The sequence below is a fragment of the Lepidochelys kempii genome, chromosome 13 (assembly GCF_965140265.1).
Source record: "Lepidochelys kempii isolate rLepKem1 chromosome 13, rLepKem1.hap2, whole genome shotgun sequence".
NCBI lineage: Eukaryota > Metazoa > Chordata > Testudines > Cheloniidae > Lepidochelys > Lepidochelys kempii.
This window is the reverse complement of record NC_133268.1, coordinates 14,535,533-14,554,942: the sequence shown is the minus strand read 5'-3', so window position 1 is coordinate 14,554,942 and position 19,410 is coordinate 14,535,533. Positions and strand designations below refer to the sequence as shown.

Here is a 19,410-nt window from a genome sequence, read left to right as displayed (position 1 = left end):
CTTAGATACTGATGTGCAATAGGTGTTGATAAATACTCTCTTTTTAATAGCAACTGTTACACGAGTTGCCACATTTCACGCCAGAGGCAGTTGCATTTCTGCAATGGATTAGGTGACCCATATATCGTATACGGTCTACCCATTTATAGCATATAGTTGATTTCAATGAAACGGCAGAGTAAACTGCCACTCACCAAAAGGAAGGAGGGCAGAATCAGGCCCTATGTTTGTAAAGCACTCTGGGATAAAAGGCACTGGATAATATAAACCTATTATCATGATATTTTTAAACATTTCTTTCCAGTCTTTTAACAGTTGGTAACCTCAGAAGAGATTTAGTATTGTCATTCAGAGTGGGTTTCATAAATGACAATATTTCTAATGTATGATGTACATACACACACACATTAAAAGCATCCTCCTTGCCAGGACAAAAGGCCCCTGGAATTAGATATAGCTTAGGAGGAGTTATCGGACAATAGTGATAAAAAGAACTCAGACAGGAGGACATCTTTGTATTGTTAACTGAGTAAGTATGACAAGCACAGAGCGGCTTAAAAACCTCCTTTCAAGTGCTGCTTGCTTTCCTGACCCTGCCCTTTTCTTATTGGTATAATATTTATGGTCTGTGCATCTTAGCTCCTCTGTTGAGAGTCTCTACTGATTCACAGACCAGGTGCTGTGTAGGTGGGTGCTGTGTGGGTTTCCCCTCTGCTCTACTAGGATGCCTGAACTATGATAGCTTAGCATCATGTTCAGTCAGGCCTGTGCTTCCTTCGAGCCAAGATTGACAATCTGTGCCAAATTGTGGCAGCAGTCTGGGATCATAAACCTTTTCTAAACTTATAAACTTTTGCAAATGTCTGATTGTATAAATAATGCATATCTGTGCATGGGAAAAAAATCTCTTAAAGGATCATTAATATAGTCAAGCAAACTTAAAACCCATTTACCAGAATGCTATTAAACATACATGGGGCCCAGTTTTGATCTCACACCAGTTACACACTGGTTTAACTCCATAACTCCTGAACTACACCAGAATAAGAGAGCAAAACCTGGTTGTTCCCTCCCCTCCCCCACAGCCTAATTTTTGTTGAGATTTACAATGTACATAGCTTCAACAATACACTAAGATCTTCCCCCAAGGAGAAGGGTATGCCCTCCACTCGCAGCACAATCCCCTCCAAAGCTCCACCACGCTCCCTACTCAGGCCTGTGGTTTACAGACACAATTCCCCCTTGTGAAATCACAATGAGACCAGAGATTTCTGTTTGCAGGGGTCCATCTGAGCCTTTTTATTCTCCTCCCTGATTTCAGTTTTCATAGGTTCTCAGCCACTAGCAATTTGAGTCTGGGAGTAAAAATAAATGCAGAAACAAAAAGTGAAATTCAGATGAGAACAGTGAGTTCATTTGGTTACCAGCCCATGCAACCAACTGTCCTAGGGTGACTCAAAACTCATTACAGCTTCTCGCAAAACCAAGTCCATGCTTTCTAAAGTTTTGTCAAACATATCAGTATATCAGGTTTGTGATCAAACTCATGGCCAGTAAGGTGATACTTAGTGATAGAACAGTGCACAATGCATAGAATCCCAGGGTGTAAGTTTGTAAAAGGATTTAATGAGTAAAGTGTTATTTGTATTAAAATTCCTTAATGAGTCCCCAAAACAGAAAGGAAAACAGAACCCAAAGAGAATTATAGGGTGTGCACTGTGTATGTGGTTTCTCCTTTTTAACTTCCCTTATCAAGGAATAATATCCAGACTTATGTATCTTTACCTTGGGGTAATGCATTGATGGTTTTGTTTTGTTTTTTTATAATAGAAGAGACTACAGCATTTGCTGCTAGTTGTGAGACTCCATTTTATGCCAAGTGGAGGGTGTTGATTGGCCAAAACTTTATGGGGTGGGGATGAGGGACCATAAAATGGTCTCCGGGCACATACCTCTCTTCTTCCAGTTTGTATGCTGCATTTAGTGAAGAGTCTGTTCTAGCTTGGAGGACCTCATTCTAGCTAGGGGTTTTTGTAGAGTGTAGATTGGGAATGTGGTATAGCTCTGAATATTGCTCCAGCCTGGAGGTTTAGCCTAGTTCACCAGCTTGTTCTAGCTTTTAGAGGTTACTCTACTCTAGAGAACCTATTCTGGTCTTGGAAACTTTGTTTGAATTAGGAATTTCACCTGGAATAAGAGTGAAAGCTGGAAGGTTTTGATTTAGAGGCCCTTTTGCCTTAAAGGTGAATTTGTAAAGGGGTGTTTCTTTTTTATGAATCTGCTATTGAAATCATGTTTCTTCAGAATCTCTTTATTTCCAGTAGGCTCCTGACCTTTTCTGCTGTTTTCCTTTCAGCTTTTAGTAGTCTATTATCAAGAGTCTACAATACAGACTACAGTGTGATAACTGGCTTCAAGTTTCTGTATCAGAGGTTCACGTACATCCAGTCGTGATCTCTTCTGTGGCAATGGATTGCAATGCAGAGCAATCCTTTAGATTCAATGGAATTGATGAAGGCTCAATGGACCCTTTTGAGACACCCCTGAGAAAGGGGGCATGCATAGATGCATTGCCTCCATAGGAAACATTGGAAGGCATTGTGCCCCGAGGCACAATTCTTCAGGTGGTGCCCTGTTCTGCTGGGAGTGGAGGACTGATCAGTAGGTTGTTGCAGCCCTTAAAAGAGAACAGCGTACTAGCCTCCATATACATCCAGCCAGCTCTGCCCACTTGCTTGTGGTAGGGGAGGCGGTAGAGTACTTCACATCACTCAGCTACAATCTGAGCAGTTGCACAAGGGTGCGTGCGAGCCTTATTCCTCTATGTGGCACACTGAACCAGGGCACAGCCTACCTCAGGCAGAAGGAAAAGAGTGGTGGTCATAAAGGAGACAGCTTCTTTTTATACACTATTGTCTGATAAGCAAAGCATCAGAGAGGGAGGAAAGGGCCTACAGATAGAAGAGTCTCTGAGGGTGTTCTGGGCAGTGTTAGCTTGTTTGCTAGCACTGATGCCACTGGGGCCAGAAAATGGAGATGAGGGGGTTAGAAATTCTGTAGCAGCTATGAAATTGTGATTCTCTGGTGGGTTTAGCCTACAGGAGGTGTTGTCTTCCTGTTCTTTGTGTGTGAATTTAGCATCATGTGCTCTCTTCAATCATGCCCTGTAATGAATACATAACCTAGCAGCATGTTACATTCAAAAATGAGAGGCAGCCAAGGGCAGCCGGAATCATCCATCATTCCCACCCAAGTCCTGCTCTCCAGGACCCACTCTTCTCCAGCTATTCCATGCCAATACATCTGTGGATTGAAATTCTGTTGAACCCTAAACCTCCTTATTGCCACTGATCCACAGATACTGTGATTTAGTGCGTGATAGATACAAGGACAGATGTGCAATGTTTGGGCTGGAACTTTTCAGGAGGGGTCAGAGCTGAGGTTTTGAGCTGGGTCCATCTCTAATGTTTTTTAACTACTTTTTTGGCACCCCTATCATTTCTGCACCCAATTTTCCCTGTAATTAGCTGTGAAATTCCAAGACACTCTATCACGAATTAAATTCACGCAGTATATATTTGCCAGCTCATGCAGTGTTTATTTTTAAACAGTGCCAAAAGTGTTTATAGATAGAAACAACAGGACAACCCATAATTAAATAACTGTTTCTGCTATTTAGCAACTTGAAGGAAAATAGTTTCCCAAGCACAAACAGGAATGGTCAAGAAAGCTCTCAAGTTTTGGGCCCATTATTACCATATAAAACAACATATTAGTTGCTTAGCTACCAATCATAAAAGGAGCCCAATTAAAAATGAAAGGATCTTAACTAGCTGCACAGAATATAAAAGTGAAAAGTTAAAAGCTGTCAGGTGGTTAGCGGAGAGAATACCGAGGAGTGATTGACAAACTGGGCTTTGCTCTGCTTCAAATTTGGCTTTGATTCAATAAATGATTGACACGCTCATGTCGTCTGAAATAGCGTATTGTGCTTTGGAGAGGCTATTTAGCAGCCCGTTGATTGACAAGTTGCTAAAATTGTCCCATGGACAGAGGTAACCAAACAGAGCTATATTTTGACAGGTAATTTTTTTTACCTGCATTTACTACACAGTTTGTATGAAAAGCAGAAGTAGATGGAGGCCCACAAAAGTGTCAATCAATTTCCACAAAAATGTCTCCATTCTTAATATTGTTCCTCAGAATTAGAATATTCTGATCCCGTAAAAGTCTTTTGCTTTTTATGGGAGATTTTTTTAATTGAGCTGATCAAACTTTTTGAAAAATATGGATGTTGTACCTGCAAACATCAGGAGGATCTATACTCTGATAAGAAGGGTGCTCTGCTACCTGCACAAAGCAATAAAGGGTTATGTCATGCAAAGTACATTTCTAAACTAACCCTAGAGTAGGTTAGCACAACTAAAATCACAAACTCTGCACTCTTCAGTTCTGATCAGCTTAGTGGGATGAGGTCAGTTGGATTTGGAGTGTTGAGGTTTCAGTAGATGTCACTTGCATTCTCTTCTCTAAAACATTTCTGAACCTGTACATGACGGTAGAAGTAACTTTGCCATGAGAGATATAGATACCGCAGTGACAAGTCTCTCATAAATGGCTGTTTCTTTTTGAAAAGACATAGGGTATGCCTACATGGTATGTCTCAAGGGCTTGGGCTAAGGGTCTAAAAATTGCTGTGTAGGTATTTGAGCCGTGGGTTGGAGCCTGTGCTCAGGGACCCTGTCCTTTATGGGATTCCACAGCTCGGACTTCAGCCTCTGCGCAAACGTCTACACAGAAGTTTTACAAACCCACAGCCTGAGTCCTGTGAACCCAAGTCACTGACACAGGCCATTTGCGAGTGTTTAACTGCAATGTAGACATACCCATAGAGGACTTGATTGCCCATGCCCATGAAAAATGCCCTAGAATTTTTTTGCAAGCATAAAGGCATTACCCCTAATGTTCTGGCCCAAAGCCTAGTTTGGATGACTACAGTCTGTATCTGTTTTATTGGGTAAGGTATTCTTTACTTCCTGTTCTAAACTGTCATGCACTTTTGTGATGTGCTGTTACAGAGCTGCTGCACTTTAGTAGAGGTCAACATGATAGATGTAAATAATACAGACAATTGTCATTCAAACAATTAATTAATGAAGTTTGCAACACTTTTTTTTTATTTCCATGTTGATGAAATAGTGGCCCTATCTGTCAATATATTGCTGCCATCTTTATTTTCTGCACAAAATGCCTCCATTTCCTCGTAAGGTGCCATGCTTATGTTTTTCCTCATCACCATTTTTGTAATGGGACTGTTTAGTGCACCAGAAACAGTCTTACAGGACTGCAGGCTGGGAATATGCTGCTTTATTCACCTAAATAACAGATTGGGGGGAGGGGGAACATCCACTAACTAAATAGGAAGTAAAGGTCCACCCCATAATACTCTGAGAAACCCAATTTAATGACCACTTTTCTACAGAAATGTTCTCCAAAAATGCAAGATTATTATTAACTTTATGATTCACAACCCCACAATGACAGACATAAGAAATTTGTAGATTCATGGGATTGGTTCTGATCACACTTACACTGGTACAAATCAGGAGTAACTCCATTTAAACCAATAGAAATCCAAATCAGAGCAGATTCAGGCCTTACGCAAACAGCAGGTTGTATAACTGCTTGCAGGGCCTTTATGCCTCAAGCCACTGGAATTCTGCCTTTTGCGTTCATTATAAAGGCTTCCATTTGCCACAGTCAGAGGCCACTCCCTCTTTCACACGATATGCCAGCATTGTCAGCAGCTATTTGATTTGTTTATGGCTGTGAGAGAGTGAGACAGTAGCAAACACCCCTGGCATGTTGGGAATTGAAAATAGGCCAAATTATTTACATGGGATGTGGTTGAAGGAGCAGTCATTAGAGAGAAAATCCCTTGCAGTTAGGAATCCTGAAATGCAACTATAGTTCTTCATATATGGGGCGAGGGGTTGTAGGGCTTAATTAATTAGCCCTTTAAAAGTGTTTTGAGATCCTTGGATGGGGCGGACTGTAAAAATACAATTATTATCACTGTCTTCAATGGGGCTGTGCAGAGGGCTAGTCAGAGCCCATAGCTTGTACAGTAGATTGTGTTGACTGACACTACCTATAGACAGGCTTTTTAGTGGACTGTAAATTTGCTTATCCAAAGCTTACTATACGATGACCATAATCATGAATATATGTAGGGAGCAGCATTATACAGAACTCCTACCAGATGTGAGGACATAGATCACTGGAAGGAGGTTCTCATAAACAAAGAAATGGAAGCTATGACACCCTGGTCCTCCATTGCAGACTAGGAAATGACACATTTTATCTTTATTGTTCAATTCTGCCTCTCTTCTTTCTCCATCCTGTAGGGCTTGGTATAATCCAGTGGCCTGCATTATACAGGAAGTCAGACTAGGTGATTACAATCGTCTCTTCTGGCCTCATAATCTGTGAACCTCTGGAAAGAGCTCTAGAAGTGCAGTTGTTTCTATTGAATTCAGTGGGATTTTCCAGGGCAGAATTTTGCCAAAGGTTTGTTCTGCCATAGAATGTAAACATTTCCTTCAAAGAAAGTGGACCTTCTCCACTCCACCTCTCCCCAAAATGTCCCTGAAGCTTCTTGCTAGAGAAGAATGACTCAAAAGAGATTATTGATGTTTCCTTATTTAAAATAGACTTTGTCTCTTGTTACAACAATAGATTTTCAAAAAAGTTACATTTCAATTAAAATCACAATAAATGTTTTGTTCCTTTTGAGGGCATTAGTCTTTCAGTTAAGGTTTCTCTGTGTTGTTTACTTACCTAATGTGCTTTGTATGTGTAAGTTGTATTTGTCCATATAACTTTTCTTGACATATGTATAAAAAAAAATCCCTGCATGGCTCAGTGGGTGACATGGTGTGGCAAAATTGAGAATTTCAGATTATTAGAGTATTTAGCAGCTCACCTTTCTCACAGCCATTATCACAGGATATTAAATGCATTAGAGAGCAACAATATAATTTTAGCCAAAAACCACTCACATATAAATAATTCCAAGAGCCAGTATAATTCTTTACTCTAACTATAAATAATAGTAATAATAAATAATAATAGCAATAAAAGAAAGAAGAGGCTTACCCTGCACAAGAACAATTCATTTACACTGTAATGGATAGTATATGTCCCAATACCATGGTGATTGGGTGCTTTATAATTAAATTACTCAGATAGCTAGGAGGATTTGCTTACTTCTCCACATCAGCACTGTTAGAGCTATTTTTATAAGTAATTTCTGCCCTGAAAATCTATACCTTAGCTCTGCATTATATTCAGGACTAGCAGCTGGGTGACATTTATTCCACCCAGTTCAAAGTCTCTTGCAGATGTTTATCTGGTTTCGTCAACTCCGTAATATATTTTCCTAATTTATTGGCTCTCTTTTTTGGATGGCCCTTTCAATCTTTGATCGAATGAGAGAAATACATTAGCAAAGAGTCCCTAGTAACACAATTACTGGTCCTTGTAAGTGGCCTCACATCTTCTGCTCCCACCTGGCTATTCAGTGCGTCCACCACTCCACAGCTGTTTGGCCTCTGTAAGAGAGTAAGTGTTGTGCTCTCTGTGGGAAAACTGCTTCTTCTTTCCTCCTTTCTTGCCTTTCCTAGGAGATGCAACCTCTCTCCTCTGGCTATGGACAAGCAGGGCTGTGGACAGCTTATGGACATAGGATTCTCTCACAAATATGACTTTTAGGAACAAAAGGCCAGACTCATCCCTGGTGTAACTCTAGTCACATAGATGAAGTTGCACCAGAGAGCAGTCTGGCTCAAGGTACTCACAGCCTGTGGACCTCAGACTGGTTCAGGGGAACATGTGTCTCAAAGGCCCTGTGAGCATGGACAAATCACAGGTATGGAGCCTTCTGTAGATGGATCCTCAAGCACAAGGTTATCATCACCAGTAGCATTTGTTTGCTTCAGGTTCTCACCAATCCTTCTGACTGTGGTTGATTAGTTCCTTTATGCACTTTTTTGCACCTGCTGTAGGCATCACAGAGAGTTTCCAAATGGTGGGTTATGTACCATAGCTAAAGTAGGAACAACAGAGGAAGTTTAGGATGGAGTGAGAGATTCACTGGCACAGCCATCCTGGAATTCCTTTCTTCAGGAACTTTCATTTAGACCCTCTAAATATTGTGTGCTGTGATGCTTTCTGGTGTTATTGGTGAAGAAACATGTCATCATCATCAAACTACTTACTGGTGTAGGGGATTGGAGGGTGGGTTTTCAGCAACTCCTGTAATGTAAAACTGATATTGATATGGCTGTTAAACACAGAGGTGATCAAAAATATTCCATCAAAAAGTTGTTTTTAATGGAAAATGACTTTTTTCTTGAAACAGAAAATTATGCAAGACATACACTTTTTCAGTTAATTTTTTTTTTTAGTTTTTGTCAAAACCTCCACTAAAAATACAGTTTTCAGTTTTTTGATGAAAATGAAATAATAATTGTTTTCAGCAAAACATATTTAAGTGGGAGGGGAACCATTAGCCGACAGTTTTAATTAATCGTTATTATTTAGAAGATACCAACAATGTTCTTGGCATTTTGCTGACAAATAAGATGTCTTTACCCTAATGGACATGTAGAAAAGGGCTTGATCCAAAATCCACTGAATCAGAACATCAGGTGGTTTTAGGTCAGGCTCTACTTCAGACATAGAAAAAAGAGATCAGACCAATTAATACAGGATATATCAATATGATTGAGAGATGGTGTTAAAATGTGTCCGTGCTTATTTCAGAAGTTGTTTGCAGTGTTGCTCCCAGGACATTGGAGAGATCAGATGGGAGAGGTAATATCTTTTATTGGGCCAACTTCTTTTCAACAGAAGACAGACAAGCTTTCAAGCTCACGTAGACCCTGCAGAAGAACTCCTGTGTAAGCTTGAAAGCTTGTCTCTTTCACCAGCAGAAGTTGGGCCAGTAACAGATATTACCTTACCCACCTTGTCTCTCTCTTTCTGACGTATGTTTTTAAAAGATATTTGTGCAATTTAAAACAAGAAAAATCTTACCCCTAAACTGAGTTCTTCCAAGTCAAGTTTCAGTTTGGAGCATATTTTTGAGGCTGAATTATAAATGCTGTAAAACGGCTGTGAGAGGGAAAAAAAATACATGGTGAGCCCTTATGTATAGTCCTGAGTGATACTTTAGCTGATGATATTGTAATGAAAGATAAACCACAGATGCAAGGGCTGAAGGAGGTAGCCCTCATTACTTGGACATGAAAAAGATTCCTTTTGCAGTTAGATTAAAGTTCAAACTGAAATGCCTTCTTTGCAACCAAAGGGCGAATCCTTCAGGTAAAGATTAGGTGGCAAAGGGCTTTGGAAATGCTGTGTGATGTTATCTTAGGCATAAATTATTAGCAGTATCAGGATTTCATCCCATAGAGTGAAATTTACCTGTCCCCACACAATGCTGGTGCAATTGAGCTTTGTGCAGGCAACTGCCTGGAAGGAAGGGAGTGGAATTTACCACCAAGGCTGCTATTCCAGCCTAGGGTGGGAATAGAGGCAGCTCTCCATCTGCTTTCCTTATGTGTCTTCTGGATCATGGGATGCATGTAAGCAAAGATCTAGTGACATTTCTCTGAGTCCAACTGAAACGCTCCCCTCATTGTATGGTGTCCATGGAGTCAGTCACTCCACCTGTGGAGTCAGTCCTACGTGGGCCATCAGGAACTGAGTGAAGGTCAGTCAGGATGAGTTATGTAAGTGTGTATAGAAGCCTTCCAGACTGGAAAAATGTATATGCAGTTACCACCATTGCACCCAGCAATGTGATAGGACCAGATTGTGATACCCTTACTCACAAAGAGTAAGGTGCTACTTATTAAGTAGTCCCACTGACATCAGTATGACTACATATGATATAAACTACTATCTGAGGTGAGCAAGGGTGCCACAGTGTGGCTTTTAATTTGCATCTGAAATGACCATGGAGACCTGTAACTGGTCATTTCCATGCACAATTACCACCATGAGGTACAAATGAGTTATGCAGTTGTGTGCATTCTTTTGAGAAATCAGGCCAAAATCTCAGTACAACAGAAAGACATCTTAGGAACATAGAATTTGCCATCCCAGATCAGACTACTCCTCTGTCAAATCCGTATCCAACAAAAGAAGGGGAAAAACTCCAATAATGCATCCAATTGGTTGTATATCGCCATAAATAAGAAAAGAAAAATTCTTCCTGACCCCTTTAGGATTCATGTTATGCCCTGAAGCATGAGATTTGATTATATTTCTTTGAGCATGCATAACTGCTACTGCCATAACTGGTCATAACATTTTGCCAGTACAGGAAAGAGAAATATTATTCTGTAATGTAATAAAAATAGATACAATTCAATAGTGCTTCAGAATCAATTACCACATTTCCAAGGTAAATATTAAACACCCATTAAAACTATTCCAGATAAGCCAAGATAGCATCCGGTGCTATCTATTCAAACTTTCATTGCTAAGTGTGCAAAGATGCTTTCAGCAAATATTATGGTTTCTTTCTGTGCTGAGAGAGATGCTAAATTACCTTCTCCAACTTAGTTATAAACAACAGAAGGAGTGAGTCCACAGATGCTATGCAGTGTCAGGTCTATTCAAAATTATAAACGGATTCTGACTAGTGTATAAAAATGGACACCAGATTTTGCTTGCTTTTTTCCTCTTCTTCATAATCCCATCCCAGTTCCCTCTTGAAAGGCATTCTGTTCTGTCAGCCATAATGACATCTGCTGGTGGAGACAGGAAGCCATAAATCTGTAGGTTTCCTCTCAACCAAGCCTTGTTAATGCTCCCATTTATCACTGAGGATAAGGTGACATCTCACTAGTGCTGTGCTCAGAAGTCCATCTTCTCAATTTCCCTTTCCCTAGGGAGTAACCATTTAAAACAGTGACTTTCTCATCTTACATACTGTGACCTAAAAAGTCACTGCAGATGCAAATACCATACCCAGTTTGTAGCACTTGGATGTAAGCCATTGCCTGTGGAGAACAATAGCTTCTACTTGCTGATCCAAGACTACACCAAATCATTGCTCTAGTTAAACTTTGTGTTTAACTTTGTGTTAAACCTTTTAAATTACCACATAAGCAGTGGACCCTGAGTGAGAGAGAAATTCAAAACAGAGTGGATTCTTCCCCCCAAAATTGCTTATCAACATGTAAACAAATGACAAAATAGGCAGTGCACAATGACTTGCTGTTAAAAAGCTTTTAATTCAATTTTCCTTTAAAGAGACACAGGAGAAGTAAGCAAAATATTCTGATCAAATACATAATGTCTTTCATCTCAGATGCATGACCAGGAGAAGATGGGGCTAGAAAGGGGTGATAAGAACTCACAGATGTAGAACTGAGGCACAAAAGTTTAAGTGTTCAAGGGCACAAATTCAGCCAGTGTGAATGGTGAAAACAGAATCCTGGTTCCCTGAGTCATATTCCACTGCTTGAACCAGTAGAATAACTTTCAATGCCTCATCCTATGAGTAATATAATGTGAGACCCGTCTTCAAGGGATAATGATGCTATAGTTGCATGTTGGATTCTCCAGCATCTTACATCCTGCGTTTACACCGGTGCAAAGTGAATGCAAACTTGACCAAGCCATTCACACATATGGCAGCATAGAACACTGGCTGAGCACAGATGTAAGTGGCCAGGCAAGATGTAAGGCCGCCTGGAGAATCAGGCCCGTTATCTTAGAGTTAAGTAATATTTTGATTGACTGGTCATGGGGCATGAGTGCTGCTTTCCTAGCATTTCAGTTATGAAAGAGTTGCGCTATAGGGAAGCGGAAAAATTAGCACATTACTATAGCTCTTCATTTTTTCATTGTTTAAACTATGCATTTATTTGTGACATAAATATTTTAAACTGCTGATAAAAAGATTTCCAGAGCATTAAGGGGGGGCAGTGGCAAATAAAATTAAGGGGACATTTTCATAGACATAAAATCATATTTGGGCACTAAATACAAAGGTCATTTCAGTGCTTTCCTTTAGGAAACTCATTACCTTCCTGAACAGCCCCAGGCTGGCATTTCCAGTGTCCGCTGAATACTAGCTATAATTGAGCAACCAATGGTAGTGCAGCTTAAAGGATCCTAAAGTAAGAGATTAGATTCTGTGGGATATTAATGATTCACTTTGGAGCATATAGAAATCAAGGAGAAAATTCAAACAAACAAAACCCCTATTATTGATATGCCCCATAATAAAATATAGGTATTAAACCACAGTGAAATCCACTTATAAGAATTACTGTTAAAAGAATAAGAATTGATTCTCTGTGTTCCAAACCATTTTTAAAGACTGCATGGTGTTAACAGCGGCTATTATAAAAGAGACACTATGAAATGAATAAACCAGTCATGCTTTCGTGTATCAGATTCATTGTTTGAAATTTTTCAGTGCCCTTCACTCCCCACCCTGACCGTGGTTTGGAAGTTGTCTAACAAGAGCAGGCAGTGATTTACACACAGATTGTGAGGATGGGGGTGGGGGGGAGGGAGAGATGTTGGGTGGGGACAGATTACAGGATCCACAAACCCAGAATAAAGAGAGTGAATTAGAATAGTGCTGGGACATCCAGTACTACAGAAAAATAGGAACTCTGTTTTTAGGATCACTGCTTTTCTTGGTACATACTTATTATTTTTATTAGAAATGGACTCAAAACAAAACCCTGGATCACTCCTGAACTTTTGGAAAGTTTATATCTGAATCTGAACAATGAGTCCTGGGCCTGTCTCTAATTATTATTGTTATTACTGAGCTTGTTAGCTTTAAAAGAGTAATTGGAAACTAATGTAAGAATATAACACTTATTAAAAGCCTTAATTCTTCACTACCTTGCACCTTGTGTAGGCATTTACACCCATTCTTGTGTTTTGGGAGCACACCCACCTAATATTCTGACTTGGTACACCCCCACTACTACACTGATCTCGATGGAGTTCTACACACACTTCACGCTAGTGTAAACCAGTTTTTTTTTACCTTTCTAGACTTCTGTACCCCTTTCAGGATTCTGATTTGTCTTGCGTACCCGAAGTTTCACCTCACTTAAAAACTAGTTGATTACAAAATCAGACATAAAAATTTAAAAGTGTCACAGCACATTATTACTGGAATTGCTTACTTTCTCATTTTATCTGTATGAAATTTTAGTTTGTGCTGACTTCGCTAGTGTTTTTTATGTAGCCTGTTGTAAAACTAGGCAAATATCTAGATGAGCTGATGTACCCACAGAAGACCTCTGTGTACCCCAGGGGTACATGTACCCCTGGTTGAGAACCACTGGTGTAAACGACTACATAAAGATGCAGGATGCTGGAAAATGCTGTATAATATTTTGTTTAATACTTATATCATTTTCCCACTGTAGCTAAACATCCCCTCTTCTAAAGGTCCCAGGCTGGTTCTTCTTCTAATGCCAGGAGCTCCCAATTAATATAATTGCCAATTTACCAATGTGTGACACAGTTTTCTTTTTACACAGTTTCCTTCACACAAGACTTTCCAGAGGGAGAGGGTGGGCTGGGGGCAGAGAAAAGGAACAAAGCTTCATATAGTTTATTACAGCTGTAGCCCCCACCTACCACTTTGGCAAGTCAGTCGTCAGTGGGAACTTGTCAGCAACCTAGTTTCAAAAGTGGGACTAAAGAGAGAAGTTTGTCATGTATCCTTCTTCCTAAAAGGGGGGGGGGGGCTGTTGGGGAAGAAAATCTGAAGAGGAAATTACAGGACTTCCAAATCACAGCGAGAGGTTTAATATAAGACTAAAATACAGAAAAGCAGGGAGCCTCTGAAAGTGCCCTGATCAGAAACGAGCGGGGGTCAGAAACTTCACTGATCAGAAACTTATTTGGGCATGAACAAGGGTGGAGAACTTTAGGGGAGATGGGTACAGGTAGGCTGGCACGCAGACTCCAGGGGCTGGGTTTGTCGGTGTCTCTGTGCATACGTTTGTGGGTTTTTGTTTGTTTGTTTGTTTGTTTTTTGTTTGGTTTTTTTTTGTATTTTTTTTTTTTTGCTTGGGATCAGCAAGCCCTGTCTCTTTAATAAACTGACTGCCTTCTGTCTGCCTGGAGTAAATTTCATCCTGTCATCAGGTCGCGGAGGAGGAGTTTGTTAATGTTCAGTTTGCTCAGTGGATCGATGTTTGCTGGCATCGCCTCGCCCTGCCTGTGTGTGTGTGTGTGTGTGTGTGTGTGTGTATGTGTGTGAATACCAGATTTCCTTCCATCCAAAGCCTCTCTGTCCTCTTCCATATCACTCACAGCCTGGCATCTGACAGCAACAAACCTGCAGCTTTCTGCGCACACACACACACACACACACACCAATCCGCCATACAGATCTACCAGGAGGAGGAGGAGGAAAGGGAGGAAGCAGCAAGCCCCACAATCTTTCCAGAGCTGCCTTTTAAATATATACATGTCTATTTTGTTATTTATTTATTACTATTTTCTGGCACTGTGGGTTCCTTTCATTTGCTCCTGATCTTGGATGTTTGACTCAAAGCAAAGCAAGTGTTGCAACAGTTAAATAATAATAACCTAGATCTCTGTAAAATAAAATAAAAACCAAACGGGTTCCTATCAGTTAAGTGCAAAGGGGGGGGGGGGAGGCTTGGCTGGAGGGGGTGTTGGGGGAACCAGCTGAGAGAGAGCCAGAGAAAGCCAGAGAAACAAGACACACGAGCTTCCCAGGGTTCTTGGATCTGGGGACAGAAGTGAGATTGGAGAAAGTAGAGCGATGCCAAGGAGGAAACAGCAGGCACCCAAGCGGGCTGCAGGTAAGGAGAAGCCATCCACTTACACAGCCTCTGTGTCTCTTCACTTTGAATCCTAACCTCCTCTTTTTTATTATTATTATTATTTATTATTTTATTTAGGGTCACCCCTGATTTTCTGAGCTGGATCCTTCCCCACCCCCAACTCTAACGACATTGAATCAGTTTCTTTCCTTATTGCCAGGAAGATCTTTACTCTGAAATTGACGATCCGTGTGAGGTTCCCCTCCACCCGCCTGTGTCTATTGAACCCTATTCTTTTTCTCTCTTCTTCTCTTCAACTCGTGTTCTTTAGCTGTAATCCTTTCCTTGTTAAACTTCCCCCACCCCAACTTTCTTCCACTCGATTTCCCTTCTCTCTCCTCCCCACTCTCCCCCCTCCTTTGATGATTCTTGCATTGCTTCCTTATTCGCCCCCCCCCCCCGCCTTTTTTTGATGGTGGTTTTGTTTTTAAATGCACGTTCCATAACGTGGTTCGGTATTTTAAAAATATTGTCTTTAGCCCTGTTTCTGGTGCAATTCTGGACTTGTGTGTGTGTGTGTGTGTGTGTGTGTGTGTGTGTGTGTGTGCGCGCGCGCGCCTGAAATAGTACAGGGACTGTCTCTGTTGATGAACCCGGTGGTGAAGTTCAGCCTTTGATCATCGGTGGTGAAAACTGCAACAGGAAATAAAATTAAACATTCTGACTGTTAGAAGACAATCCACATTTTCAAATCAAATTCCTCTTTTGTGTTGCATCCGAGGTTACACATTAGCAAATGCCAAGTGGGGTTTGCAAATGTTTTGTAAAGAGGAAAATAGTTTGCAACTTTGGAATTGTTTTGGTTTTTATTTGTGAAGAGAGTTTTTTTTTTTTGGTTATTTTTTTTTTTAATATTTCAAGCCAGGAAAAAGAAACAGACCAATGGGCCTGTACAGTAAATCGCTTCAAAGAGTTTTCTTTTAGGCTGCTTAATTGCTTTATATTTTTTAAATTGTGTCTGGGGCTTTGTTTCTGGGAAGTGCAATATGGAAGTTCATTTTTCTTCTGCCAGACCCACCCACTGAAAAATCAGCTTTCCAGTTGATTGCCAGCTTTGATTTGACATTTGATTGATCACCTGTCATCTTGCTGCCTTTGATCTATTCATTCTTGATACATATCAATAAATCACTCACCATGGTAACCCAAGTGCCAGTGACGTAAGTCTTGCCCTCTAGATTCTCTTAGCCAGAAATGCACAATTATTATCTTGTTTCATTTTTAATGTGTGTGTGTGTCTGTGCTGTCTTTACTTGGATTAGTGCTTTAAAGAAAAGCTAAGTTTTGTTTTGTTTATGAGTTAGGGATCATCTGCTAATTCTCCCCTCCATACACCCAAGCTTTGAATACCCCTAGACTTAGTATATTATTTCTAAAGACAAAATGTATGGGCAAGTTTTGTGACACATTTGAATAAACTTTGAAAAGTAGCATTTGGGGCTTATTCAAAGGTAAATATTAATTTTGGAGACCTGGGACATAGGAAACTTGTATAAACTTATCACAGATCTTACCTTCTGCTTTATTTACATCAATTTAGGACACTAGTATGTAGGTAAAGTCTTCTGGGGCATACCCATGCACCTAAGCAGAAGGTCAGTATATTTACTAACAAGGAGAGATCCCCTTTAACTACAAAAAGGTAGTTAATACAGGAACATATCTATTAAAAAGAGCTTTGTGCCCATTCATTATTATTGTTTTTATTCACAAAGAGTCTAGCACTGGATGAGGCATTAACATTTTTAACTTGTAGGATAGCTTCCTTCCATCACCCCCCCCCCCACCACTACAATCACCACACACATCTGTTGATGATCTCAATGTTAGAATTGTTTCCTTTTTCTTTTGTTAGTGTTGTGAATCTTCATTTCATTTTGTGTTCAAAGTAGAATTTCAGGTCAGAGTATGTGTACATTACAAACATGTTGGGGGAGAGGTAGCTTTGTTGGTTTATGGAAACAGACGCTTTAGAATAAGTAAATCATTATAGATAATGTCCATGTTGTCATCTACCAGGATTTCCCTGGTGGAGACCCAGCAAAATATGCTGTTACCCTGAAAATAACTTCATTACATTATTATTATTTTGTTTAGTATTATTCTTGTAAAGGATCTTAATACCTAGGCAGTAATTTTAATTACCATAATAACTAGGGCATGACTCATTCAGTAATCTTATTGGGAAAAGCGCACTGGTTCTCAGAGTTGCACTTCTTTGATTATATTTGTCCTCAGATCAATGTTGTTTCAGATGTGCAAAATACTGGACATTTAACTATAATCCAGTTGCACCCAACATGACAGGTTTTTATACTTACAATAGTTCTCCTGCTTTGAACGTGTGTGTGTGTGTGATTTCAAAAAGCACACTTGCCTGTTCTATATAGTTCTCAAAACTAACTTTCATTTTCATGAATAGTATCGAGGTTTTGTTAAGTGTGGTAAAACAAAGTGACACTAGACAGGATGTGCAACAGAAAATGAATAGCTCATCAAGGCAGATGCCAATGTTCCTTTTTTAGGATTTAATACAATGGATATTTTTTAATTTTCACATTTTATTTTTTATACCTTCCACAAGTTCGAGGGCATTGACTGCACTTATTTTGTCTTGGTGGTGGTAGAGATGTTGAAGAAAAGTTTGCCACTTCTAGCTTCTTTAGGTAGTTAACCTCCCAGGGAAGAAAAATGATAAGCCTTATGATTCTGGACATGTCTGCTTTTGTCATTGCTTAAAATTAAATACTATGCACAACTGTAAATAATTACTACCATGCACTGACTTTGAAAGCAGGTTTCTAGTTTGATTAATGAATAATGTAAAGGTTAGAGAGAACAAGCAAGTGAATCAGAAGTGAAGTCCTGCTGCTAGATGAAAATCTATCTAGAGAAATATACATGGCAATTTTGTCCTTTTCTATTATTAATTTTGAGCCCTGTGTTCCTAAGAAATATATTACAGTGTTGTAATGAAACAAGTTCTTGTAATTAGATAAATGGGATGCTATTTATGTTTGATTATTAGGCCTTTTTGGTCTCAATTTATGGTTTTAAAAATACTTTATTTCACGTCAACAAAGGAACTATGATCTTGATGAGCTCACGAAAGCTTATGCTCAAAAAAATTGGTTAGTCTCTAAGGTGCCACAAGTACTCCTTTTCTTTTTGCGAATACAGACTAACACGGCTGTTACTCTGAAACCTATGATCTTTCTATAGCTGACTCTTTTTTCAAAAGCATCATTCTTCTTCACTATGATTTGGATCATTTTTAAAGCAGATGTTTACATTTCTTTAAACCAGTACCCAATACTATGTCAGATTTTTATTTACAATTATATGTTATGTTTGTATTGTACTTTTTATCCCAGTAGATCCCAAAAGGCTTTACAGATAATGGGCCCAATTCTCCTTTCACACCAGTGTAAATCATGAGTAACTCTACTGACGTGAATGGAGTTGCACTGGTGTAGAACTCTCATGAGTAAGAGAAGCATCAGGCCTTGAATGTACTTCACCCATCACTGAAATGCGGCCACCTCTGGGGCAGAATCTGGGTAGTGATTCCGCACCAATGAGAGTAGACAACAGAGGGGTAAAAGGGTGGGAGCAAACTAGAACTGCCATTTTGATGCTGTTTTTATTCCTATGGATATGAAATAGCTTTCAAACACAATTTCCCTGGATTATACTCTACTTTCCCCCTGCAGCTTCTTTAAATGTACATATTTTATTTTGTGATCATGAATTTCTAGTTCGCTGCTTAATTCTAGTGAAGAAGAATTTGGATTTACCATCTTTTTGTGCTGCAATTTTGTCATTCTTTCTTTCATTCTCTTTCTGTTGGCTCTGATAGGATACCTGAGAACCAAAGCTCCTGAAAAGTACAGCAGAAACAGCTCCTAGCCACATTTATTTTGTTGATCAAAGCTGGAGATGAATAATGCAGATTTTGTTTTCGTGAAAGTCCTTGTGTGGCAATAAACATAAGACTGTTAGCAATCATTACTTAAAAGTTGCAATTTGCACCTTAATAGAACAGGTTATTTAAATAGAAATGTATTCAGCAGGGGAAACCCTGCACTCTTCAGTGGGTTAAACTAGATAACATGTTAGATCTGATTCTCAAGCAATATGTACACGTAACCCAGCAGGGTGGTTTTATTTTTAATGTTACATTTATCCTTTATTAAGCAGCTAATAGAAGCAGGTTCCAAGCAAATGGGACTGAATGGAACTGTGGGAATGGCACAGTCGCTTTGTTTTAACATCCTCCAGAAAAGCAAGTGCACATCAAAACCATCTAAATATCTCATGCCTCGGAACCCTTCAGTTACTCTGCACATCATGACACTAACAGATGACAAAAAAGCAAAGGTGTTCACAAACAAGAGGAGGCTTCACCATTCTGATTAATTAAATGATTTCCAGAATAGGTACTTCCTCAGCTACCCATCCACTAAATTAGCCGCCGTCTGAACTCTGTTTTGGAATT

The 19,410-nt window shown here is 39.7% G+C and overlaps 1 protein-coding gene across 2 annotated transcripts in view; it reads left to right on the top strand.

Moving 5' to 3' along the window:
• Window positions 1-14,762: 14,762 nt before the first annotated feature.
• The window catches only part of TSHZ2 (teashirt zinc finger homeobox 2), a 259,376-nt gene continuing 254,728 nt past the window's right edge, over window positions 14,763-19,410 (top strand). For both annotated transcript variants that reach the window (XM_073309367.1, XM_073309368.1), the window contains exon 1: window positions 14,763-14,891. In XM_073309367.1, coding sequence (XP_073165468.1) covers window positions 14,852-14,891 — 40 coding nt within the window. In that variant the 5' untranslated portion in view covers window positions 14,763-14,851. The remainder of the gene's footprint in view (window positions 14,892-19,410) is intronic.